This window comes from Scyliorhinus torazame, chromosome 31 (assembly GCF_047496885.1).
Source record: "Scyliorhinus torazame isolate Kashiwa2021f chromosome 31, sScyTor2.1, whole genome shotgun sequence".
Classification (NCBI taxonomy): domain Eukaryota; kingdom Metazoa; phylum Chordata; class Chondrichthyes; order Carcharhiniformes; family Scyliorhinidae; genus Scyliorhinus; species Scyliorhinus torazame.
Genome location: NC_092737.1, coordinates 5,506,113 through 5,533,502, shown reverse-complemented (window position 1 = coordinate 5,533,502; position 27,390 = coordinate 5,506,113). Strand labels below are relative to the sequence as shown.

Below are 27,390 nucleotides of genomic sequence, written 5' to 3'. Positions count from 1 at the left end.
GTACGGGCTGGCGGAGGTTTCGGAGATAGGGAGGCTTGTAGAGGCTGTAGGAGGTGACAGAGATAGGGATGGTTGTAGTAACTGGAGGAGGTAACAGAGATGGGGAGGATTGTAGTGGCTGGAGAAGGTATCCGAGATGGGGAGGGTGGTAGAGACTGGAGGATGTTACAGAGATGGGGAGGAGTGTAGGGGCTGGAGGAGGAAACAGATGGGTAGGTTTGTAGGGGCCGGAGAAGGTTACAGAGATAGGGAAGGTTGTAGGGGCTGGAGGAGGTTACAGAGATAGGGAGGGTTGTAGGGGCCGGAGAAGGTTAAAGAGATAGAGAGGGTTGCAGGTGCTGGAGAAGGTTACAGAGGTAGGAAGGGTCGTCGGGTCTGGAGGAGATTACAGAGGTAGGGAGGGTCATAGGGGCTGGAGGAGATATCAGAGATAGGGAGGGTTGTAGGGGCTGGAGGAGGTTGCAGAGATAGGGAGGGTTACAGCATCCAGACGAGGTTACAGAGATCGGGAGGTTTGTAGTAACTGGAGTAGGTTACAGAGATGGGGGAGGGTGGTAGGGACTGGAGGAGATTACAGAGATAGGGAGGAGTGTAGGTGCTGGAGGAGCATTCAGAGATGGGGAGGTTTGTAGGGGCTGGAGGAGGTTACAGAGATAGGGAGGATTGGCGGGGCTGGAGGAGGTTACAGAGATAGGGAGGGTCATAGTGGCTGGAGGAGGTTACAGAGATAGGGAGGGTCATAGGGGCTGGAGGAGATAACAGAGATAGGGAGGGTCGTAGGGGCTCAGGAGGTTACAGAGATAGGGAGCGTCGTAGGGGCTGGAGGAGGTTACAGAGATAGGGAGGGTTGTCGGGGCTGGAGGAGGTTACAGAGATAGGGAGGGTCATTGGGGCTGGAGGAGGTGACAGAGATAGGGAGGGTTGGAGGGGGCTGGAGGAGATTACAGAGATAGGGAGGGTCGTAGGGGTTGGAGGAGGTTACAGAGATAGGGAGGGTTGTCGGGGGCTGGAGGAGATTACAGATCTCGGGAGGGTCGTAGAGGCTGGAGGAGGTTACAGAGATAAGGAGGGAGTGTAGGGGCTGGAGAAAGTTACAGAGATAGGGAGGGTCGTAGGGGCTGGAGGACATTACAGAGGTAGTGTGGGTTGTAGGGGGCTGGAGGAGATTACAGAGATAGGGAGGGATGTAGGGGCTGGAGGAGGTTACAGAGATAGTGAGTGTTGTAGGGCCTGGAAGAGGGCACAGAGATAGGGAGGGTCGTAGGGGCGGAAGGAGGTTTCAGAGATAGGGAGGCTTGTAGGGGCTGGAGGAGGTGACAGAGATAGGGAGGGTTGTAGTAACTGGAGGAGATTCCGGTTATAGGGAGGGGTGTAAGGGCTGGAGGAGGTTACAGAGATAGGGAGGGTCATAGGGTCTGGAGGAAGTTACAGAGATAGGGAGGGTTGTATGGGGCTGGAGGAGATTACAGAGATAGGGAGGGGAGTAGGGGCAAAGGAGGTTACAGAGATAGGGAGGGTTGTCGGGGCTGGAGGAGGTTACAGAGATAGGGAGGGGTGTAGGGGCTGGAGGAGGTTGCAGAGATAGGGAGGCTTGTAGGGGCTGGAGGAGGTGACAGAGATAGGGAGGGTTGTAGTAACTGGAGGAGATTACGGTTATAGGGAGGGGTGTAAGGGCTGGAGGAGGTTACAGAGATAGGGAGGGTTGTCGGGGCTGGAGGAGGTTACAGAGATAGGGAGGGGTGTAGGGGCTGGAGGAGGTTGCAGAGATAGGGAGGGTCGTAGGGGCTGGAGGAGGTTACAGAGATAGGGAGGGTCGTGGGGCTGGAGGAGGTTACAGAGATAGGGAGGGTTGTCGGGGGCTGGAGGAGATGACGGTTATAGGGAGGGGTGTAAGGGCTGGAGGAGGTTACAGAGATAGGGAGGGTTGTAGGGGCTGGAGGACGTTACAGAGGTAGAGAGGGTCGTAGGGGCTGGAGGAGGTTTCAGAGACAGGGAGGCTTGTAAGGCTGGAGGAGGTGACCGAGATAGGGAGGGTTGTAGTAACTGGAGGAGGTTACAGGGATGGGGAGGTTGTCGGGGGCTGGAGGAGATTACGGTTATAGGGAGGGTCGTAGGGGCTGGAGGAGGTTACAGAGATAGGGAGGGAGTGTAGGGGCTGGAGGAAGTTACAGAGAAAGGGAGGGTGGTAGGGGCGGGAGGGCGTTACAGAGGTAGGGAGGGTTGTAGGGGGCTGGAGGACGTTTCAGAGATTGGGAGGCTTGTAGGGGCTGGAGGAGGCTACAGAGATAGGGAGGGTTGTCGGGGCTGGAGGAGGTTACAGAGATAGGGAGCGGTGTAGGGGCTGGAGGAGGTTACAGAGACAGGGAGCGGTGTAGGGGCTGGAGGAGGTTACAGAGATAGGGAGGGTAGTAGGGGCTGGAGGAGGTTACAGAGATAGGGAGGGTCGTAGGGGTTGGAGGTCGTTACAGAGATAAGGAGGGAGTGTAGGGGCTGGAGAAAGTTACAGAGATAGGGAGGGTCGTAGGGGCTGGAGGACATTACAGAGGTAGTGTGGGTTGTAGGGGGCTGGAGGAGATTACAGAGATAGGGAGGGTTATAGGGGCTAGAGGAGATGACAGAGATGGGGAGGGTTGTCGTAACTGGAGGAGGTTACAAAGATGGGGAGGCTTGTAGTGGCTGGAGAAGGTATCAGAGATAGGGAGCGTGGTAGGGACTGGAGGAGGATTCAGAGGTGGGGAGGTTTGTCGGGGCTGGAGGAGGTTACAGAGAAAGGGCGGGTTGTAGGGGCTGGAGGAGATTACAGAGATCGGGAGGGTTTTAGGGGCTGGAGGAGGTTACAGAGATAGGGAGGGTTGTCGGGGCTGGAGGAGGTTATAGAGATAGGGAGGGGTGTAGGGGCTGGAGGAGGTTACAGAGATAGTGAGGGTTGTAGGCAGGAGGAGGTTTCAGAGATAGGGAGGGTCATAGGAGCTGGAGGAGGTTACAGAGATAGGGAGGGTTGTCGGGGGCTGGAGGAGATTACAGATATAGGGAGGATCGTAGGGGCTGGAGGAGGTTACAGAGATAGGGAGGGAGTGCAGGGGCTGGAGAAAGTTACAGAGATAGGGAGGGTCGTAGGGGCTGGAGGATGTTACAGAGGTAGGGAGGTTTGTAGGGGGCTGGAGGCGATTACAGATATAGGGAGGGTTGTAGGGGCTGGAGGAGGTTTCAGAGATAGGGAGGCTTGTAGAGGCTGTAGGAGGTGACAGAGATAGGGATGGTTGTAGTAACTGGAGGAGGTAACAGAGATGGGGAGGATTGTAGTGGCTGGAGAAGGTATCCGAGATGGGGAGGGTGGTAGAGACTGGAGAATGTTACAGAGATGGGGAGGAGTGTAGGGGCTGGAGAAGGTTACAGAGATAGGGAAGGTTGTAGGGGCTGGAGGAGGTTACAGAGATAGGGAGGGTTGTAGGGGCCGGAGAAGGTTACAGAGATAGAGAGGGTTGCAGGTGCTGGAGAAGGTTACAGAGGTAGGAAGGGTTGTCGGGTCTGGAGGAGATTACAGAGATAGGGAGGGTCATAAGGGCTGGAGGAGATATCAGAGATAGGGAGGGTTGTAGGGGCTGGAGGAGGTTGCAGAGATAGGGAGGGTTACAGCATCCAGACGAGGTTACAGAGATCGGGAGGTTTGTAGTAACTGGAGTAGGTTACAGAGATGGGGGAGGGTGGTAGGGACTGGAGGAGATTACAGAGATAGGGAGGAGTGTAGGTGCTGGAGGAGCATTCAGAGATGGGGAGGTTTGTAGGGGCTGGAGGAGGTTACAGAGATAGGGAGGATTGGCGGGGCTGGAGGAGGTTACAGAGATAGGGAGGGTCATAGTGGCTGGAGGAGGTTACAGAGATAGGGAGGGTCATAGGGGCTGGAGGAGGTTACAGAGATAGGGAGGGTTGTAGGGGGCTGGAGGAGATAACAGAGATAGGGAGGGTCGTAGGGGCTGGAGGAGGTTACAGAGATAGGGAGCGTCGTAGGGGCTGGAGGAGGTTACAGAGATAGGGACGGTTGTCGGGGCTGGAGGAGGTTACAGAGATAGGGAGGGTCATTGGGGCTGGAGGAGGTGACAGAGATAGGGAGGGTTGTCGGGGGCTGGAGGAGATTACAGAGATAGGGAGGGTCGTAGGGGTTGGAGGAGGTTACAGAGATAGGGAGGGTTGTCGGGGGCTGGAGGAGATTACAGATCTCGGGAGGGTCGTAGAGGCTGGAGGAGGTTACGGAGATAAGGAGGGAGTGTAGGGGCTGGAGAAAGTTACAGAGATAGGGAGGGTCGTAGGGGCTGGAGGACATTACAGAGGTAGTGTGGGTTGTAGGGGGCTGGAGGAGATTACAGAGATAGGGAGGGTCGTAGGGGCTAGAGGAGGTTTCAGAGATAGGGAGGGTTATCGGGGCTAGAGGAGTTGACAGAGATAGGGAGGGTTGTAGGGGCTGGAGGAGGTTACAGAGATAGTGAGTGTTGCAGGGCCTGGAAGAGGGCACAGAGATAGGGAGGGTTGTAGGGGCTGGAGGAGTTTACAGAGATAGGGAAGGTCATAGGGGCTGGAGGAGATTACAGAGATAGGGAGGGTGGTAGGGGCTGGAGGAGGTTTCAGAGATAGGGAGGCTTGTAGGGGCTGGAGGAGGTGACAGAGATAGGGAGGGTTGTAGTAACTGGAGGAGATTACGGTTATAGGGAGGGGTGTAAGGGCTGGAGGAGGTTACAGAGATAGGGAGGGTCATTGGGGCTGGAGGAAGTTACAGAGATAGGGAGGGTTGTATGGGGCTGGAGGAGATTACAGAGATAGGGAGGGGAGTAGGGGCTGAAGGAGGTTACAGAGATAGGGAGGGTCGTGGGGCTGGAGGAGGTTACAGAGATAGGGAGGGTTGTCGGGGGCTGGAGGAGATTACGGTTATAGGGAGGGGTGTAAGGGCTGGAGGAGGTTACAGAGATAGGGAGGGTTGTAAGGGCTGGAGGACGTTACAGAGGTAGGGAGGGTCATAGGGGCTGGAGGAGGTTTCAGAGACAGGGAGGCTTGTAGGGCTGGAGGAGGTTACAGAGATAGGGAGCGGTGTAGGGGCTGGAGGAGGTTACAGAGATAGGGAGGGTTGTAGGGGGCTGGAGGAGATTACAGAGATAGGGAGGGCTGGAGGGGCTGGAGGACATTACAGAGGTACTGTGGATTGTAGGGGGCTGGAGGAGATTACAGAGATAGGGAGGGTTGTAGGGGCTAGAGGAGGTTTAGAGATAGGGAGGGTTATAGGAGCTAGAGGAGTTGACAGAGATGGGGAGGGTTGTCGTAACTGGAGCAGGTTACAAAGATGGGGAGGCTTGTAGTGGCTGGAGAAGGTATCAGAGATAGGGAGGGTGGTAGGGACTGGAAGAGGATTCAGAGATGGGGAGGTTTGTCGGGGTTGGAGGAGGTTACAGAGATAGCGAGGGTTGTCGGGGCTGGAGGAGGTTACAGAGAAAGGGCGGGTTGTAGGGGCTGGAGGAGGTTACAGAGATCGGGAGGGTTTTAGGGGCTGGAGGAGGTTACAGAGATAGGGAGGGTTGTAGGGGCTGGAGGTGGTTATAGAGATAGGGAGGGGTGTAGGGGCTGGAGGAGGTTACAGAGATAGTGAGGGTAGTAGGGGCTGGAGGAGGTTACAGAGATAGGGAGGGTCGTAGGGGTTGGAGGAGGTTACAGAGATAGGGAGGGTTGTCGGGGGCTGGAGGAGATTACAGATCTCGGGAGGGTCGTAGAGGCTGGAGGAGGTTACAGAGATAAGGAGGGAGTGTAGGGGCTGGAGGAGGTTACAGAGATAGTGAGGGTAGTAGGGGCTGGAGGAGGTTACAGAGATAGGGAGGGTTGTAGGGGCTGGAGGAGGTTACAGAGATAGGGAGGGGTGTAGGGGCTGGAGAAAGTTACAGAGATAGGGAGGGTCGTAGGGGCTGGAGGACATTACAGAGGTAGTGTGGGTTGTAGGGGGCTGGAGGAGATTACAGAGATAGGGAGGGTCGTAGGGGCAAGAGGAGGTTTCAGAGATAGGGAGGGTTATAGGAGCTAGAGGAGTTGACAGGGATGGGGAGGGTTGTCGTAACTGGAGGAGGTTACAAAGATGGGGAGGCTTGTAGTGGCTGGAGAAGGTATCAGAGATAGGGAGGGTAGTAGGGACTGGAGGAGGATTCAGAGATGGGGAGGTTTGTCGGGGCTGGAGGAGGTTACAGAGATAGGGAGGGTTGTCGGGGCTGGAGGAGGTTACAGAGAAAGGGCGGGTTGTAGGGACTGGAGGAGGTTACAGAGATCGGGAGGGTTGTAGGGGCTGGAGGAGGTTATAGAGATAGGGAGGGGTGTAGGGGCTGGAGGAGGTTACAGAGATAGTGAGGGTTGTAGGCAGGAGGAGGTTTCAGAGATAGGGAGGGTTGTCGGGGGCTGGAGGAGAGTACAGATATAGGGAGGATCGTAGGGGCTGGAGGAGGTTACAGAGATAGGGAGGGAGTGCACGGGCTGTAGAAAGTTACAGAGATAGGGAGGGTCGTAGGGGCTGGAGGACGTTACAGAGGTAGGGAGGGTTGTAGGGGGCTGGAGGAGATTACAGATATAGGGAGGGTTGTAGGGGCTGGAGGAGGTTACAGAGATAGGGAGGGTTGTAGGGGCTGGAGGAGGTTACAGAGATAGGGAGGGTTGTAGCGACTGGAGGATGTTACAGAGATAGGGAGGGGTGTAGGGGCTGGAGGAGGTTACAGAGATCGGGAGGGGTGTAGGGGCTGGAGGAGGTTACAGAGATAGGGAGGGTTGTAGGGGCTGGAGGAGGTTACCGAGATAGGGAGGGTTGTAGGAGCTGGAGGAGGTTACAGAGATAGGGAGGATTGTAGGGGCTGGAGGATGTTACAGAGATAGGGAGGGGTGTAGGGACTGGAGGAGGTTACCGAGATAGGGAGGGTTGTCGGGCTGGAGGAGGTTACAGAGATAGGGAGGATTGTAGGGACTGGAGGAGGTTACCGAGATAGGGAGGGTTGTCAGGGCTGGAGGAGGTTACAGAGATATGGAGGGTTGTAGGGGCTGGAGGAGGTTACAGAGATAGGGAGGGGTGTAGGGGCTGGAGGAGGTTACAGAGATAGGGACGGTTGTAGGGGCTGGAGGAGGTCACAGAGATAGGGAGGGGTGTAGGGACTGGAGGAGGTTACAGAGATAGGGAGGGTTGTCGGGGCTGGAGGAGGTTACAGAGATAGGGAGGGTTGTAGGGGCTGGAGGAGGTTACAGAGATAGGGAGGGGGTGTAGGGGCTGGAGGAGGTTACAGAGATAGGGAGGGTTGTAGCGGCTGGAGGAGGTTACAGAGATAGGGAGGGTTGTTGGGGATGGAGGAGGTTACAGAGATAGGGAGGGTTGTAGTGGCTGGAGGAGGTTACAGAGATAGGGAGGGTTGTAGGGCTGGAGGAGGTTACAGAGATAGGGAGGGTTGTAGGGGCTGGAGGAGGTTACAGAGATAGGGAGGGTTGTAGGGCTGGAGGAGGTTACTGAGATAGGGAGGGTTGTAGCGGCTGGAGGAGGCTACAATGATAGGGAGGGTTGGAAAGAAGAATGAGAAGTTTACAATTGAGGGAACGAGGAATTAGGAGCCAATGTTAGTCAGTAAACGCAGGACTGATGGGCAAGGCGAAGTTGACATGAGTGTTGTTGTTGGTTGAATGATGATGTCAGCTGCTCCTGGATTTCCCCGTGCAGCCAGCTTCACTCTGATATCTGTTGGGCCCATTACCTAGTAACTTTGAATGAAAGGCTGCAGATGAGTAAATTTGCAGATGACACTAAAGTCGGTGGAGTTGTGGACAGTGCGGAAGGATGTTACAAGTATCAGAGGGACATAGATAAGCTGCAGCGCTGGGCTGAGAGGTGGCAAATGGAGTTTAATGCAGAAAAGTGAGAGGTGATTCATTTTGGAAGGAATAACAGGAAGACAGAGTACTGGGCTAATGGTAAGATTCTTGGCAGTGTGGATGAGCAGAGAGATCTCGGTGTCCATGTACATAGATCCCTGAACGTTGCCACTCAGGTTGAGAGGGTTGTTAAGAAGGCGTACGGTGTGTTAGCTTTTATTGGTAGAGGGATTGAGTTTCGGAGCCATGAGGTCATGTTGCAGCTGTCCAACACTCTGGTGCGGCCGCATTTGGAGTATTGCGTGCAATTCTGGTCACCGCATTATAGGAAGGATGTGGAAGCTTGGAAAGGGTGCAGAGGAGATTTACCAGAATGTTGCCTAGTATGGAGGGAAGATCTTATGAGGAAAGGCTGAGGGACTTGAGGCTGTTTTCGTTAGAGAGAAGAAGGTTAAGAGGTGACTTAATTGAGGCATACAAGATGATCAGAGGATTGGATAGGGTGGACAGTGAGAGAGAGCCTTTTTCCTCGGATAGTGATGTCTCGCACGAGGGGACATAGCTTTAAATTGAGGGGAGATAGATATAAGACAGATGTCAGAGGTAGGTTCTTTACTCAGAGAGTAGTTAGGGCGTGGAATGCCCTGCCTGCAACAGTAGTGGACTCGCCAACACTAAGGGCATTCAAATGGTCATTGGATAGACATATGGACGATAAGGGAATGGTGTAGATGGGCTTTTGAATGATTTCACAGGTCAGCGCAACATCGAGGGCCGAAGGGCCTGTACTGCGCTGTAATGTTCTATGTTCAATGAAGATAAATGCTCTCCACATGAATCGAGATTATGAGCAGATTCCATAGGGCGGACATGGAGAAGATGTTTCCACTTGACTGTGAGACCAGAACCAGGGGAGCATCGCTATAAACCAGGCACTAATAAACCCAATGGGAAATTCAGGAGATTCTTCCCTTTCCCAGGAGAGTGGGGGAGAATGTGGGGCTCGCTCCCACGGGGAGTGGGGAGAATGTGGGACTCACTCCCACGGGGAGTGGGGAGAATGTGGGACTCACTCCCACGGGGAGAGGGGAGAATGTGGGACTCACTCCCACGGGGAGAGGGGAGAATGTGGGACTCGCTCCCACGGGGAGTAGGGAGAATGTGGGACTCGCTCCCACGGGGAGTAGGGAGAATGTGGGACTCGCTCCCACGGGGAGTGGGGGAGAATGTGGGACTCGCTCCCACAGGGAGTGGGGAGAATGTGGGACTCGCTCCCACGGGGAGTGGGGAGAATGTGGGACTCACTCCCACGGGGAGAGGGGAGAATGTGGGACTCGCTCCCACGGGGAGTAGGGAGAATGTGGGACTCGCTCCCACGGGGAGTGGGGGAGAATGTGGGACTCGCTCCCACGGGGAGTGGGGAGAATGTGGGACTCGCTCCCACGGGGAGTGGGGAGAATGTGGGACTCGCTCCCACGGGGAGTGGGGAGAATGTGGGATTCGCTCCCACGGGGAGTGTGGAGAATGTGGGACTCGCTCCCACGGGGAGTGGGGAGAATGTGGGACTCGCTCCCATGGGGAGTGGGGGGAATGTGGGACTAGGTGATGTCTGACTTGTAGGTAACTGTCTAGCCATCATCCAAAATCTGTTTGATGGGAACAATAGCTGGTTGTTTGGGTTTTGCTATTCGTTCATGCCGTGTGAACATCTTTGGCAAAGTCAGTATTTGTTGCTCTTTCCTGATTGCCCCTCGAGACGTTTAGGTGAGCTGGCCCTCTGGGTAGGTACACCCACTGTGCTGTTAGGGAGAGAGTTCCAGGATTTTGACCCAGCGACAGTGAAGGAACGGTCGATATATTTCCCAGTCAGGATGGTGAGCTCCCCCATGTCCCCAAGGTGGTAGCGGTGGTGGGCTTTGGAAGGTGCTGTCGAAGGAGCCTCGGCGAGTCGCTGCGGTGCATCTTGTAGACGGTACGCATGGCTGCCGCTGTGTGACAGTGGTGGAGGACGTGAATCTTGAAGGTGATGGAAGGGGTCCTGATCGACAATATAGCGAAGCTATCACAATGCCCCTCGGTGGAATTGAGTTTATCAAAAGTTGGCCTTCCAGAACAGTCAACATTGAGCAGAAATAGTGAGGCAGTTCTTCCAATTTACCAATCATTGGCGTGGCCACATCTGGAATCGCCAGTACAGATGTGGTCACTGCATTGCACGCAGGGCACAGCAGCTGCAGATAGGATGAACCTCAGACGGGATGGCAGAGGCGGCGGAGGCATTGGATTGCGGGGAACGATCCATGTGGATTGGGAACATTCTCTTTTTTTAAAAAATATATATTTATTAAAGTTTTTAACACAATTTTTCTCCCTTACAAACAATAACCCCCCCCCCCCCCCCGGGTCACAAAAGAAAAGAAACGAGAAATCGCGCGGAGCAAGATATATACATGACAAAATAGTATATTTACATAGCTTGTACACTGGCTCTCTCCCGTACGTGCCAGTTTCCCCGACTCTTCATGTTATCTCTTGCTCATTCACCCCGCCAGGCAGCTTCCACCCCCCCCCCTCTCCCCGGACGCCCCCCCCCCCAGGTTGCTGCTGCTGCTGACCAACCTTCCTCTAACGCTCCGCGAGATAGTCTAGGAACGGTTGCCACCGCCTGTAGAACCCCTGCGCAGACCCTCTCAAGGCGAACTTGATCCTCTCCAACTTTATGAATCCAGCCATGTCGTTTATCCAGGCCTCCACGCTGGGGGGCTTCGCCTCCTTCCACATTAGCAAGATCCTTCGCCGGGCTACTAGGGACACAAAGGCCAGAATGCCGGCCTCTTTCGCCTCCTGCACTCCCGGCTCGTCCACTGCTCCAAATATTGCTAGCCCCCAGCTTGGCTTGACCCGGACTTTCACCACCTGAGATATTGCTCCCCCCACTCCTCTCCAGGACCCCTCCAGTGCCGGGCATGACCAAAACATATGGACATGGTTCGCCGGGCTCCCTGAGCACATCTGTCCTCTACCCCAAAGAACCTGCTCAACCTCGCCCCCGTCAAGTGAGCTCTGTGAACCACCTTAAATTGTATCAGGCTGAACCTGGCACACGAGGAGGAGGAATTAACCCTACCCAGGGCATCAGCCCACAGACTTTCCTCGATCTCCTCCCCCAGCTCCTCCTCCCATTTACCCTTCAACTCTTCTACCAGCGCTTCCCCCTCTTCTTTCATCTCCTGGTATATTGCCGACACCTTGCCCTCCCCGACCCATACACCCGTGATCACCCTGTCTTGAATTTCTTGTGCCGGGAGCAACGGGAATTCCCTCACCTGTCGCCTCACAAAAGCCCTCACCTGTCTATATCTAAATGCATTTCCCGGGGGTAACTCAAACTTCTCCTCCAGTGCCCCTCGGCTCACAAACGTCCCGTCAACGAACAGGTCCCCCATTCTTCTGATCCCCGCCCGATGCCAGCTCTGGAACCCCCCGTCCATCTTCCCCGGGACAAACCGATGGTTACCCCTGATCGGGGACCACACCGATGCTCCCATTGCACCCCTGTGCCGTCTCCACTGGCCCCAGATCCTTAGCGTTGCCGCCACCACCGGGCTCGTGGTATACTTTGTCGGCGAGAGCGGCAGCAGTGCCGTCACCAACGCCCCCAGGCTCGTTCCTTTGCAGGACGCCATCTCCATCCTCTTCCATGCCGCCCCCTCTCCCTCCATAACCCACTTGCGGATCATCGACACATTTGCTGCCCAGTAGTAGCTCCCCAGGTTTGGCAGCGCCAACCCTCCTCCCTACTGCGTTCCAGGAACCCTCTCCTTACCCTCGGGGTCTTATTCGCCCACACAAACCCCATAATACTCCTGCCTACTCTCTTAAAAAAGTGATCACGATGGGAAGGCACTGAAACACAAACAGAAACCTCGGAAGGACCACCATTTTGACCGACTGCACTCTACCCGCCAGCGAGAGCGGTAGCATGTCCCATCTTTTAAAATCCTCCTCCATTTGCTCCACCAACCTCGTCAGATTCAGTTTATGTAGGGCCCCCCAACTCCTGGCTATCTGGATCCCCAGATACCGAAAACTCCCCTCCGCCCTCCTCAGCGGTAAGTCCCCTAACCCTCTTTCTTGGTCCCCCGCCTGTAATACAAAGAGCTCACTCTTCCCTACATTGAGCTTATAGCCCGAAAACTCCCCAAACTCCCTTAAAGTCTGCATGATCTCCACCATCCCCTCCACTGGATGATTGGGAACATTCTCAAGAGAGCGAAAGTTGAGATCCGGTACGCTTATTGTGTTTAGCTTTCTGAAGGCCCCTGACTTTGTCAGTGGGAGCGTTTGGTGTTCATTTATCCAAATGCAAATTCAGGTTTATTTCAGCGAATGACACTTTGGGACCCAGTACCTGAGTCAACGTGTCTTGGGAGGAGATGGGGGCCTTCAGCCGATATTCTACCAAGCTCTACACCGCGAGGGAGGTTTCCCTCACCTCACGCCCCGGCTCTGTTGTTGGGTAATTGACGGAGATTGGCGGCTCCAATTCGCCAGCAACTCCATCATGGCCAAGGTGACCGAGGTGCGGGAACACAACGGACCTCCGACTGTTCCGGCCATATCCAGTATTTCCTCTGCCCCTGATCCGTGGGGTGTTCCAATCCTGACCAGCGCGGAGACCCAAGAGTGCCGGAGAAGGAAGGAACCTGGTCGAGGGGAAAACAAGACATCCTGACTGAGCCCTTCGTCCCGGTCAGATCCCCCCCCCCCCCCCAACCCAGGGTGTACGTTCAAAGAACAAAGAAAAACGCCCCAAACCTTACAATACTTAAACTCCCCCCGGGGACCCATTCCGCTGCCCTGACCACTATCCCTCGACAACGCAAGCCCCTTCCATCCCAGACATACTACTGGTACAAACTACAACCCCTCCCAAACCCACCCCTCCCCAACTGTCCCCATTAAAGTCCCAATCGAATCCACCCAGTCAAATCCAAGTCCATTCTCCTTGACCAGGCCTGCACCTCCTCCGACGCACCGAACAAAATTATCTTTTGCCCGAAATGTCACTCTCTGCTTCGCCGGGTACACCCGTCCAAAACGGACTCCGCTCCTGAATAGTGCTGACTTTGCCTTATTGAAAGCCGTCCGCCGCTCCGCCAATTCCGCTCCCACACCTTGGTATATCCTGACCAGGGTTCCTTCCCACCTCAGGTCCCAAGAGCCCATGGGACGTAGGAGCAGAATTAGGCCACTCGGCCCGTCGAGTCTTCTCCGCCATTCAATCATGGCTCTTCGCCACCCCCCTGCCTTCTCCCCATAATGATACTGAGGTTCTCCCTCCTCGGCCTGTTCTCCGAATCATTCGCCTTTACCCTCGGAGCATTGTTCCTCTGCTCCGCCAGCAACATCTCATCTTCCGACGAGGCCATTCGATCCCTCCTCTCCGCCTCTCCGTGCTCCTTCACCACCTGAGTGCCTCCTCAGCTGACCGCTCAAGGGGTTCGCATCATCTCCTCACCCTGCCCCTGCACCTCAAAACGGTTCGCAAACCGTTCCTCAAACTCCTGCGCCATCACCTCAGTCAGCGTTTCCACTCCGTGCGGTGTAGGTCCCTCACTTCCCGTACACACCTCAGGATTCTCCCACTTACTGTCATGTTCGACTTCCCCAAATGCATCACTTCAGTCTTCTCCGGGTTGAATCCCATTTGCCCGTTCTCTGACCCCTGTTATGGGCCAGGGTTTAGAGAACCCCAAAGTGTATCATGGAGTTCACCTGACCCACAACTTTTACTAGATTGTGGTATGGGGAGCACACGGCCCACTCTACAGGTGTGGGACAGCAGAAATGGAAAAGTATTTTTTAAAGCAAAACAATGTTTATTCTATGAACTCAAGTTAACCTTTTTAAAACATACAGTGAACATCTTAGCAACCATCAATTCAAATACACCCCCCAAAGAATACAACGCTAAGTAATCCTTAATAACTTTCCAAACAACATCCAGAAGACAAAAGAAACCCCTTTCAACAGAAGCACGTCAGGTTTACATTCACTACTGAGAACATTTATAATTCTGAATTCCCCAAATGATCAAGAGATAGTCTTTTGATGGCAGAGAGAACAGCAGTACGCCTGCTCTGTCTGGCTTCAGCTCCCACACTGAAAACGAAACTAAAACACACCGTGCAGCAAACAGCCTAAAACGAAAGTAAAAAGCTGACACAGCCCAGCTCCACCCACTCTCTGACATCACTGACAAACACCCATTTCTTAAAGGTACATTTCTTAAACACCCATTTCTTAAAGGTACTCTCACATGGACCCCCCTCCCCTCCCGCCGCGCCCCCGCCCCCCCCCCCCCGCCATCGTGACCAGCCCATCGGTATCTTCCTGCCGTCTACAGCTACCTTCCTCGTTATCAACCCTGCAGCCAATTTTGTGTGTCGTCTGAGAACGTTTTGACCCCCCCCCCCCCCCCCCCGACATTAACGTCCATATCAATATTACGTATCACAAAGAGCAGAGTACGGAGCCTTCCGGAACCCCTCTGGAAACCGTTTTCCAGTCGCAAAAACGTCCATCAATCTTTGCCCCCAGTTTCCTGCCAGTTCTGTAACGTCCCAGCTATGTACCCCTGGGTCCAATACGCCTTTACTTTTTCACACCAGTCTGCCACGCGGGACCTTGTCAGAAGCCTTGCTAAAATCCACGGAGAGAGTTCCGGAGCCCGGAGTCCGCCCCCTTTCCAGATCGAAGGTTCCGCACCCCCCCCCCCCCCCCCTGGGTGCTGGATCCTCCATCGACTCTGCCAAACCTCTAAACACCTCAAAGCTCCTCGAACAATCTGAAAATCACCCCGACCTACCTGACATTCGAGGGAATGTACGACCTGATGTGGACCTGTGACAGTGACCGGGAGCTGGATCATTGCCTGCCTCAGTACGCACACGGACAAGGTGGAAGTGTAAATCCTCGCGTACCAATCTGCTACAGTAACACCCCGAGGTCCCATGTCTGCGGAAAGTGGTACAAATTGTGCAACACCTGTGAGACTGGGAGAACCCAAACGAATCAGATTAATTAGCCTCATTCCAACACACTGACAGGTATCCTGGCTTTAAGTGAATTGTATGTTGTACCAAGAGTCCCTGTGCTACTAAAACACAGAAGAAAACTTCAGAACTGTTAGAGAATTATAATTGACAATCTTGTACTGACACATATTATATATGTGTGTGATACAGAGTGAAGCTCCCTCTACACTGCCCGCCTCAAACACTCCCTAAACAGTTAAAGCACAGGGTTAGATACAGAGTGAAGCTCCCTCTACACTGTCCTCATCAAACACTCCCAGGACAGGTACAGCAAGGGGTTAGATACAGAGTGAAGCTCCCTCTACACTGTCCTCATCAAACACTCCCAGGACAGGTACAGCACGGGGTTAGATACAGAGTAAAGCTCTCTCGACACTGTCCTCATCAAACACTCCCAGGACAGGTACAGCACGGGGTTAGATACAGAGTAAAGCTCTCTCGACACTGTCCCCATCAAACACTCCCACGACAGGTACAGCACGGGGTTAGATACACAGTAAAGCTTTGATGGCATTGGCTGGTGCTGTTGAAGGAACCTTGTCTAGTTTGTGCAATGCATCTTGTTGATGGTACACACGGCTGCCACGTTTCCCTGGTTGTGTGGGGAGAGAATGTTTCTGTGGTGGAAGGGGGGAGCAATCAAACGGGGCTGCTTTGTCCTGGATGGTGTCGAGCTTCTTGAGTGTTGTTGGAGCTGCGCTCACCCAGGCAAGTGGAGAGTATTCCCTCACACTCCTGACTTGTAGATGGTGGACTGACTGGGGGAGTGAGGGGTTCAGTTATTGAGCACAGGATTGCCAGCCTCGGACTTGCTCTTGTATTCATATCCGAGAATCAGGGGGTTCATTGCCTGGCACCTGAGTGGCACAGTTGGTAGTGTTCCTATCCCTGAGCTGGAAGGTCCTGAATTCACGTCTCGCCCCAGGACCTGTGGGCTGTGGATGGACCCCGTCACTAGTGTGGGCACGTCTGTGTCTGGGTGCCGGTGGACCCCAGCTCCGATGATTGGGGATGGCGAGTGATCGGAGGGACATGGGGCTGTAAATCCAGTTCCCCCAAATCCCCCTGAATAATTGTCGATATGGAGTGTGATTGACCGGAACTGTGATGACCCCACGGGGAAAGCCAAACGAGTTGGGGAAAAGGGAGTCCACTTGCAACACAGGAAGAGGCCATGCTGTCCCGCAGGAGAGCAATCCTGTCAATCCGACCCATCCCCGCATCGCTCTATGTTTATCTCCCTCAAGCGCCCGTCCAATGTCCTTATGAATTCATTGATCGTCTCCATTTCCGCCACCCTCCCGAGCAGTGGTTTCCCGAACATTAGCTGACAGTCTAATCTTTCTCAAAGAAGTCGATGAACGGATGCCTCCTCCGAGTGACCACCTCAAGGCGAATGTAATCTTCTCCAGCCTATGCAACTCTGCCATGTCGCTGACCCAAACCCCCGACTTTGGAGGCTCCGGGTCCGTCCATCCCAGCAAAATCCATCTCCGGGCCACCAGGGAGGCAAAGGCCAAAACGTCGGCCTCTCTCCCCCGGCTCCCGGGTCTTCCGACTCTCCGAATATTGTCACCTCTGGACCCGGAGTCACCGTCCCTCCCAGGGCCTCTGACATGACATCCGCGACCCCCTGCCAGAATCCACTCAGCTTTCGACACACCCAGAACATGTGTATATGATTCGCTGGATCCCCCCACACCTGCCCCCCACTTCCTCAAAAAACCTACTCATCCGGGCCACGGTCATCTGAGCCCCGTGGACCGCCTTGAGCTGGATCAGGCTGAGCCTGGCACACGACGAGGATGCATCGACTCTCCTCAGGGCCTTCTCCCATAACCGCGACTCCCAACTCTCCACCCAACCCATCCTCCCACTTCCTCTTCAGCTCCCTTATCGGGGCTGCCTCCCCTCCATCAGCTCCTTGTAGATCTCCGAGACCCTCCCCTCCCCAACCCCTGTTCTCGACATTACCTTACCTTATCAGGGGCTGGTTTAGCACAGTGGGCTAAACAGCTGGCTTGTAATGCAGAACAAGGCCAGCAGCGCGGGTTCAATTCCAGCCTCCCCGAACAGGTGCCGGAATGTGGCGACTAGGTTTTTTTTAACGGTAACTTCATTGAAGCCGACTTGTGACAATAACCGATTGTTATTATTCTTATCCTGCTCGCGACCTGCCTCCATACAGCATCCCTCACCTGCAGGTACCCAAACCCATTCCCTCTCCGTCAACTCAAACTCCTCCTCCAGCTCCTCCAGACTCGGAAAACCCTCATCAATAAAGATATCCCCAAATCTCTGGATCCCGGCCCGCTGCCAGCCATCGCACACTCTCGGGGACCCTCATGGAATCCCGACAGTGCAGAAGGAGGCCATTCGGCCCTTTGAGCGTGCGCCGACCCTCCCGAGGAGCACGCGACCCAGGTGCACCCCCCCCCCTTCCCCCCACAGCCCCCCCCTATCCCCACGCGCTAACCTGCACGTCCCTGGACACTACGGAGCCATTTTGAGTGGCCAATCCACCTAACCTGACCCTCACGTGGAGTGGGCGGGACTGGATGCAAAACCTTAGGTGTGGCTTGACCAAATCTTTCTGAAGGTTCCGCATAAAACATGACAGAAATGACTTCATCCATCCATCATCTGAAATTGGGCAAAAACGTGGATCTACGCGCCTCACTCTCTATCTATGAGTCTTCCTCTTATTCCCGCATCCTACAGGCTTCTACGCCCTGAGTTCGTCCGACCTAAATTGTGGTTGATAGAGCTGGTCATGTCCCAGTGTTAATGCTGAGGTTCGGGGGCCATATTCACTTCGAGATCAGTGAGCTGTCCCTGGGCCTGATGCATCTGTGTGCTTCCCGTGACCCTGTATCTCAGCACCCCCCCCCCCCCCCCCCCTCTGGTCCTAGGCCACAGTGCGCCACTCCCTGTGGTCATTTATCTCCTTGTTCCTGGTGTGCTGCTTCCCTGCGTTGTTCCCTGTGGATGATTCCATTGGCTCCGAAGGTGGGGGAACTAACATTAAAAAAATTCCTTCCCGGGATGTGGCTGTCGCTGGCCGGGCCCAGCATTTATTGCCCATCCCTAATTGTCCCTTGAGAAGGTGGTGGGTGAGCCGCCTTCTTGAGCCGCTGCAGTCCGCCTGGTGTAGGTACACCCACCGTGCTGTTAGGGAGGGAGTTCCAGGGTGTTGACCCAGCGACAGTGAAGGAACGGCCGATATATTTCCCAGTCGGGGTGATGAGTGACTTGGAGGGGAACTTGGTGGTTTTTTGAGTTGCACTCATCCAGGCAAGTGGAGAGTATTCCCTCACATTCCTGACTTGTGCCTTGTAGATGGTGGACAGGCTTTGGGGGTCAGGAGGTGAGTTACTATCCGCAGCCTCTGACCTGCCCTGGTAGCCACAGTATTAATGTGGCCGGGTCCAGTTCAGTTTCTGATCAATGGTAACCCCCAGGATGTTGACTGTGGAGATTCAGCGATGGTGATGCCATTGAATGTCAAGGGGCGAAGGTTAGATCCTCTCTTGTCGGAGATGGTCATTGCCTGGCACTTGTGTGGCACGGATGTAACTTGCCACTTGTCAGCCCCGAGCCTGGATATTGTCCGGGTCTTGCTGCATTTGGACAGGGACTGCTCAGTATCTGAGGAGTGGCGAATGGTGCTGAACATTGTGCAGTCATCAACAAACACCCCCACTTCTGACCTTCTGATGGAAGGGAGATCACTGATGAAGCAGCTGAAGATGGCTGGGCCGAGGACACGACCCCGAGGAACTCCTGCAGTGATGTCCTGGAGCTGAGATGATTGACCTCCAACCACCACAACCATCTTCCTTTGTGCCGGGAATGCCTCCAACCAGCGGAGAGTTTCCCCGATTCCCATTGTTTCTCGTTTTTTTTGTGTACAGGACACAGTGAGGAAATTTTCCACATTGCCGGGTAGATGCCAGTGTTGTAGCTGTACTGGAACAGCTTGGCTAGGGGCGCGGCAAATTCTGGAGCACAAGCCTTCAGTACCATTGCTGGGATATTATCAGAACCCACAGCCTTTGCAGTACCCAGTGCCTTCAGCCATTTCTTGATTTCATGTGGAGTGACTCGTATTGGCTGAAGACTGACATCTGTGATGCTGGGGACCTCCGGAGGAGACGGATCATCCACTCGGCACTTCTGGCTGAAGATTGTTGCAAACGCCTCAGCCTTGTCTTTGGCACAGTTTTGCTGGGCTCCTCCATCATAGAGGACGGGGATATTTGTGGAGCTTCCTCCTCCAGTGAGTTGTTTAATTGTCCCCCGCCATTCACGGCTGGATGTGGCAGGACTGCAGAGCTCAGATCTGATGCGTTGGTTGTGGAATCGCTCAGCTCTGTCTATCACTTGCTGCTTCTGCTGTTTGGCGCACAAGTAGTCCTGTGTTGTAGCCTCACCAGGTTGTCACCTCATTTTTCGGTATGCCTGGTGTTGCTCCTGGCACGCTCTCCTGCACTCGTCATTGAACCAGGGTTGGCCCCCTGGCTGGGTGCTAATGGTAGAATGGGGGATATGCCGGGCCAGGAGGTTACAGAGTGTGGCTGATACAATTCTGCTGCTGCTGATGGCCCACAGCGCCACATCCATGCCCAGTCTGGAGTTGCTGGACCTGTTCGAAGTCCATCCCATTTAGCTCGGTGGTAATGCCACACAACACGATGGAGGGTACCCTCAATGTGAAGACGGGACTTTGTCTCCACAAGGACTGTGCGGTGGTCACTGCTACCGATACTCTCATGGACAGATACATCTGCAGCAGGCAGGTTGGTGAGGATGAGGTCAAGTATGTTTTTCCCTCTTGTTGGTTCCCTCACCAACTGCTGCATTTCATAGAATTTTTTTACAGTGCAGAAGGAGGCCATTCGGCCCATCGAGTCTGCACCGGCTCTTGGAAAGAGCACCCTACCCAAGGCCAACACCTCCACCCTATCCCCATAACCCAGTAACCCCACCCAACACCAAGGGCAATTTATCACGGCCAATCCACCTAACCCGCACATCTTTGGACTGTGGGAGGAAACCGGAGCACCCGGAGGAAACCCACGCAGACACGGGGAGGGCGTGCAGACTCCGCACAGACAGTGACCCAAGCCGGGAATCGAACCTGGGACCCTGGAGCTGTGAAGCAATTGTGCTAACCACTGTGCTACCGTGCTGCCCTGCAGTCCCAGTCTCGCAGCTCTGTCCTTTAGGACCCGGCCAGCTCGGTCTGTGGTGGCACTACCGAGCCAGTCTTGGTGATGGACATTGACGTCCCCCCGTCCAGAGTACATTCTGCGCCCTCGCCACCCTCAGTGCTTCCTCCAAGTGGTGTTCAACATGGAGCAGTAACTGACTGATCAGCTGATGGTGGGCGGTCTGTGGTGATCCGCAGGAGGTTTCCTTGTCCATGTTTAACCTGAAGCCACGAGGCTTCATGGGGTCCAGAGTCGATGTTGAGGATTCCCAGGGCACCTCCCTCCCGACTGTACCCCACTGTGCCCCCCTGCCAGCTCTGCTGGGTCTGTCTGCCGGTGGGACAGGACATACCCAGGAAGGGTGATAGTGGTGTCTGGGACATTATCTGTAAGGTATGATTCTGTGAGTGTGACTATGTCAGGCTGTTGCTTAACTAGTCTGTGAGACAGCTCCCCCAACTTTGGCACAAGCCCCCAGATGAGGATTTGGTAGGATTGACAGGGAGTAAAGGGGTTATGGGGAGAAGGCAGGAGAATGGGGATGAGAAAAATATCAGCCATGATTGAATGTCGGAGCAGACTCGATGGGCCGAGTGGCCTAATTCTGCTCCTGTGTCTTCTGGTCTTACATGGGGATTCTATGGGGTCCCGTCCCCGTCGCTGTTTCACGCTGCCAGCTTTGGGCAAGCGTGTGAGGACCATGCCATCTCAGCCATGGCGAGGGAAAGACGCTAAGTTGGGGGGTGAAGGAAGCAGAGGCCTTGCTTTCTGCCGTGGAGCCGTACCCCAGTATGACTCACGGGTGGAGGGTTTGGTGTGGGGGGTAGATAATGGCCTGATGTGGGGGCGGGGGTAACGTAATGGGTGGCACTTACTGTGAGCCACCCCTCGAGTTTCAGAGCTGCTACCTTGATGAGTGTCATCAATTATACATGAATGTGGTTAAATACTCCAACGCAGTATCAGTCAGTGACCTCGCCCCGGGTTCCCTCCGTCCGAATCCAGTTGCTGGGGACAGCGAGAACGGCCCTGTCGGTCGGTCCTCTCTGTGCCGGCAACCCTGTCCCTCTCCCTCCTCCCCCACTGCTCCCTTCCTCTCCATCTCTCTCTCCCCTCCCCTCGCAACAATCCCTCCTCGTCCTTTGCTGAACCCTCCTCTCACGCTGAAGCTCAGGCATCGTCGCTGCGATTGGCTGGGAATTCCCTGCGAAGCTCAGCAAGGGAAAGGGCAGAATGAGAGAATAGGAGAGAGAGAGAGGAGACAGTGATTTTGCAAGAAAGGAGAGAGAGAGAGGCTGCTTCGCTGGGAAGAAATGGTGAATTGAGAGGCGGAAATTTACAGGAAGGGAAGGCACACTTCGGATTGTACGGCAGCGACCTGGGAATCGGCACCTCGACCCGCCTGGAACGCTGTTCAATATTTTTTCATGGGTCTCCATATAATGTCACCGCCAATTAAAGATTTGACCTGTTTTTCTCCTGTGCTGTGTCAGTGCAAGGTAGTATGTACCAATAAGACTTTGTCCCTCATGTTTGGCTGCAAGGTGAGTGAATCCCGATTGCTGAATTTAAAAACACCTCGATGATCTTTGATTCTGGATTACTGTAACACTGCAGCAAATTTGCTACTTGCTTCTTTCCGCGTCCTGCGTTTGGGCTGGTGCTCCAGTTATTTCTACGTGGATGATGTAGAGCACTCCGGTAACTTCTCCCTGTCTTTCATTCATCAGATCGCTCAGTGTTTGAGTAAAGTTCCTTCTATCACCCCTTTGGAATTGGAGTTAAGGGTCGATCGTAGAAGTAGGGGTCTTAACGTCGGGGTGGGCAGGGGGCGCAGTTTGTGATTGAACGATGGGCAAAGCTCCCCCTCCCACCCCACGCCATCAGCTCTTTCCCAATGCAATCCCCTGTTGGGACAATCCAGGCCCTGTTGGGGCCGGCCATGTAGGCGTAACGAGCTCCCCCCTGCCCCCCCACTACCTGGGAGAGCTGGGGCTGGGGGAGATGACAATGGTTTCCCGAATGGGGGGGGGGTGGGGGGAGGTTATGAAACACCCCTTACTATCAAGCTGGGCCGAAGGGCCTGTTACCGTGCTGTAAACATCTATCACTCGATGACACGATCTTAGGTACGCTCCACCTGCCACCCCCGCCCCCAACCCCCTGTCCAACATGGACCCCTCCCAGTCCCGGCTCCCGTAGCGTCTCCCTGACCGGGGGGGGGGGGGGTCGTTAAAATTAAACCACCGTTCCCACGGTAACACAAGACGTTTGTCAAAACCAGGTTGCCCATTCGGTCCGTCTGCCCCCCCCCCGGGTCAGCCAACACCCCCCCCCCCATGCCAGCCTAGCCCCCCTCTTCCCCCCACCCCTCCTCCCAGGAGAGCCATCCGCTCCTAACCCCGATTTTCCATTATTCCTTGAAAATCACTCCGAGCGCCCACGTTCCCCGGCCTCGTCTCAATCCGTTTGCTCTAATTGTTTCCCAGTCTGCCTCCGGGTAAATCCCCTGTGGGGCCGTCATTAATCGGGGCCAGGTTGGTGATCTGTGGACTAGTTTCCCCGGCTTGGGGGTGTTGGGCGAGAATTTTCCGCAAAGCGTTTAAAAAGAAAAGAAAAGTCTGATTGGAGCCCCTCACAGCCTGCCGGACATTGTGTGGCTCCAGAAACGGGTGGGGTGTGACGGGGCGTTGTGGGACTTGCATTTCTGTAGCACCTTTCATTCACCCAGGATGACCCAACCTGCTCTGCAGCCAATCAAGTACTTTTTCAGCTACAGGTCGGGGGTTACAGTTTCCTTCCCACCCCCCCCCCCCCAATCTCTCTCAGATCGCAATGAGGTATTTCACCAGACAGCTGTTTTTCTCAGTATGTTAGTTGAGGGGTAAATATTGGTCCCAAAACACCAAGAGATTTCCTCTGCTTTACAGCATTCCCTCAGTACTGACCCTCTGACAGTGCGGCACTCCCTCAGTACTGACCCTCTGACAGTGCGGCACTCCCTCAGTACTGACCCTCTGACAGTGCGGCACTCCCTCAGTACTGACCCTCTGACAGTGCGGCACTCCCTCAGTACTGACCCTCTGACAGTGCGGCACTCCCTCAGTACTGACCCTCTGACAGTACGGCACTCCCTCAATACTGACCCTCTGACAGTGCGGCACTCCCTCAGGACTGACCCTCTGACAGTGCGGCACTCCCTCAGTACTGACCCTCTGACAGTGCGGCACTCCCTCAGTACTGACCCTCTGACAGTGCGGCAGTCCCTCAGTACTGACCCTCTGACAGTGCGGCACTCCCTCAGCACTGACCCTCTGACAGTGCGGCACTCCCTCAGTACTGACCCTCTGACAGTGCGGCACTCCCTCAGCACTGACCCTCTGACAGTGCGGCACTCCCTCAGTCATCCATTCGGAGGGCCTATGTGAATAAAGGACTCCATCTCTGAGTGGCACTGCATTCTGACCAAGGCGTGTGTTGCTGATTTAACCTTGATGCCTCGGCAGAGGAGGCAGATTGCCAACTAGTTAATTAAGTGGCACAATTTAACAGCTGATTGAAATGCTACAGAGGCACGAAAGCAAATTTGCAGCATCTCTCTGGTGTCAGAGAGTGAATGCAATCCGGACAGAATCGGAGTTACTTTTACACATTTCTGCTTCACCTATACCATCCAGCTCATTTCCAACCTTGTGCTGATTGACTTCTGGTCATGAGTACCTGGTGCACTCACTCACTGTCCGACTGAACAGGGCCCAACTGCATAAAGCTTCTCATTTGGCGCTGATTTGTACTGAGATACATGATCAACCTGTTTGGATATAAAGCAATTTGATCGGGACAGTGTAGAGAGAGCTTTACTCTGTATCTAACCCCGTGCTGTACCTGTCCTGGGAGTGTTTGATGGGGACGGTGTAGAGGGAGCTTTACCCTGTATCTAACCCCGTGCTGTACCTGTCCTGGGAGTGTTTGATGGGGACAGTGTAGAGGGAGCTTTACTCTGTATCTAACCCCGTGCTGTACCTGTCCTGGGAGTGTTGATGGGGACAGTGTAGAGGGAGCTTTACTCTGTATCTAACCCCGTGCTGTACCTGTCCTGGGAGTGTTTGATGGGGACAGTGTAGAGGGAGCTTTACTCTGTATCTAACCCCGTGCTGTACCTGTCCTGGGAGTGTTGATGGGGACAGTGTAGAGGGAGCTTTACTCTGTATCTAACCCTGTGCTGTACCTGTCCTGGGAGTGTTTGATGGGGACAGTGTAGAGGGAGCTTTACTCTGTATCTAACCCCGTGCTGTACCTGTCCTGGGAGTGTTTGATGGGGACAGTGTAGAGGGAGCTTTACTCTGTATCTAACCCCGTGCTGTACCTGTCCTGGGAGTGTTGATGGGGACAGTGTAGAGGGAGCTTTACTCTGTATCTAACCTCGTGTTGTACCTGTCCTGGGAGTGTTTGATGGGGACAGTGTTGAGGGAGCTTTACTCTGTATCTAACCCCGTGCTGTACCTGTCCTGGGAGTGTTTGATGGGGACAGTGTAGAGGGAGCTTTACTCTGCATCTAACCCCGTGCTGTACCTGTCCTGGGAGTGTTTGATAGGGACAGTGTAGAGGGAGCTTTACTCTGTATCGAACCCCGTGCTGTACCTGACCTGGGAGTGTTTGACGGGGACAATGTAGAGGGAGCTTTACTCTGTATCTAACCCCGTGCTGTACCTGTCCTGGGAGTGTTTGATGGGGAGTGTAGAGGGAGTTTTACTCTGTATCTAACCCCGTGCTGTACCTGTCCTGGGAGTGTTTGATGGGGACAGTGTTGAGGGAGCTTTACTCTGTATCGAACCCCGTGCTGTACCTGTCCTGGGAGTGTTTGATGGGGACAGTGTCGAGGGAGCTTTACTCTGTATCTAACCCCGTGCTGTACCTGTCCTGGGAGTGTTTGATAGGGACAGTGTAGAGGGAGCTTTACTCTGTATCTAACCCCGTGCTGTACCTGCCCTGGGAGTGTTTGACGGGGACAGTGTAGAGGGAGCTTTACTCTGTATCTAACCCCGTGCTGTACCTGTCCTGGGAGTGTTTGATGTGGACAGTGTAGAGGGAGCTTTACTCTGTATCTAACCCCGTGCTGTACCTGCCCTGGGAGTGTTTGATGGGGACAGTGTAGAGGGAGCTTTACTCTGTGTCTAACCCCATGCTGTACCTGTCCTGGGAGTGTTTGATGGGGACAGTGTAGAGGGAGCTTTTCTCTGTATCAAACCCTGTGTTGTACCTGTCCTGGGAGTGTTTTAATAGGGAAAGTGTCGAGGGAGCTTTACTCTGTATCTAACCCCGTGCTGTACCTGTCCTGAGAGTGTTTCATGAGGACAGTGTAAAGGGCACTTTACGCTGTATCTAACTATGTGTTGTACCTGCCCTGGGAGTGTTTTATGGGGACAGTGTATTTACTCTGTATCAAACCCTGTGTTGTACCTGTCCTGGGAGTGTTTGATGGGGACAGTGTAGAGGGAGATTTACTCTGTATCAAACCCTGTGTTGTACCTATCCTGGGGGTGTTTTATGGGGACAGTGTCGAGGGAGATTTACTCTGTATCAAACCCCGTGCTGTACCTGTCCTGGGAGTGTTTGATGGGGACAGTGTCGAGGGAGCTTTACTCTGTATCTAACCCCGTGCTGTACCTGACCTGGGAGTGTTTGATGGGGACAGTGTCGAGGGAGATTTACTCTGTATCTAACCCCGTGCTGTACCTGTCCTGGGAGTTTGATGGGGACAGTGTAGAGGGAGCTTTACTCTGTATCTAACCCTGTGCTGTACCTGTCCTGGGAGTGTTTGATGGGGACAGTGCAGAGGGAGCTTTACTCTCTATCTAACCCCATGCTGTACCTGTTCTGGGAGTGTTGATGGGGACAGTGTAGATGGAGCTTTACTCTGTATCTAACCCCGTGCTGTACCTGTCCTGGGAGTGGTTGATGGGGACAGTGCAGAGGGAGCTTTACTCTGTATCTAACCCCGTGCTGTACCTGTCCTGGGAGTGTTGATGGGGACAGTGTAGAGGGAGCTTGACCCTGTATCTGGCCCGTTACATTGGAATGGGAATGCTTTGTTACGTGGTACTGAGAGTTGAATGCATGGCTTCATCGTGGGAAGTAATGTTCGGTCGATTTGATTATGTAATTGAGTTTTGGTTACCAGCGGTTACCTCACAATGAGATCAGACCTCATCAAACATTGACACCATGTAGGGGCTGCTGGGTGACTGCTGTAGGCAAATCACGTCCCATCAGCCAGCGTACATCCCTCAGGATATACTCCATAGACCATCGGAAAAAATAAGCTGGAGGGAAGCTCGTCTCTTTCGGTCCAGTTGGATGATTTTCGACCCTTTCAGTTAGATAGCAGTGACAGCATCTCCCTGCTGCAGGTAGGGGTGACCTGAGCTTTGAGATGTTGGTGCCTGAAGCTGTATAGGGGTCATGTTTTTCACGGAGTACCCGTAGTCCCGTTCTTGGGAGCATTGTTCAGGAATCGGTAGAATGACCAGACCTTGTATTGGGTGCGTTCGATCTGTGATTCCTGCCGCGTTACTGATTGTCTCGCTGTGTGTTTGGACTCTGCTTTGATCTCCGTGTCCGTGAAGGCTATGAGACTGTGACGAAGGTGCAATACGATTTACAGCTCTTGAAACGGTGCCTGGAGTTTAGAAGTATCTGGAAGGACTGAACTCCACCCTCCAGAGAAGAGATGGTTGAGGTTGGCATGAAAGAGTTTGATGGGGGACGTAGACAAGATGCTTCCACTTGTGGGCAAGACTCGAACCAGGGGCCATCAATGTAAGACAGACGCGAATAAATCCAATTCGGAATTCAGGAGCAACTTCTGGAGAATCCCTGCATGCATAAGCAGGCCATTCGGCCCATTTAGTCTGCACCGGCCCTCTGGAAGAGCATGCTGACCAGGTCCACTCCCCTGCCCTATCCCTGTAACCCCACCTAACCTTTGGACGCTAAGGAGAAATTTATCAGGGCCAATCCCACAAACCTGCTCATCTTTGGACTGTGGGAAGAAACCGGAGCACCCGGAGGAAACCCACGCAGACACGGGGAGAATTTGGACCTCACTCCCACGGGGAGTGGGGAGAATGTGGGACTCGCTCCCACGGGGAGTGGGGAGAATGTGGGACTCGCTCCCACGGGGAGTGGGGAGAATGTGGGACTCGCTC

General features: G+C 54.2%; 1 protein-coding gene across 4 annotated transcripts in view; it reads left to right on the top strand.

Moving 5' to 3' along the window:
* The window catches only part of LOC140404625 (disks large homolog 4), a 912,024-nt gene that overhangs the window by 333,760 nt on the left and 550,874 nt on the right, over positions 1–27,390 (top strand). For 2 of the 4 annotated variants that reach the window (XM_072493230.1, XM_072493229.1), the window contains exon 1: positions 21,418–21,726. The exons of the other annotated variants lie outside the window; for them this stretch is intronic. In XM_072493230.1, the coding sequence (XP_072349331.1) occupies positions 21,610–21,726 (117 nt within the window). In that variant the 5' untranslated portion in view covers positions 21,418–21,609. Of the gene's footprint in view, positions 1–21,417; positions 21,727–27,390 lie in introns of those variants that run through there. 4 annotated transcript variants of the gene reach the window in all.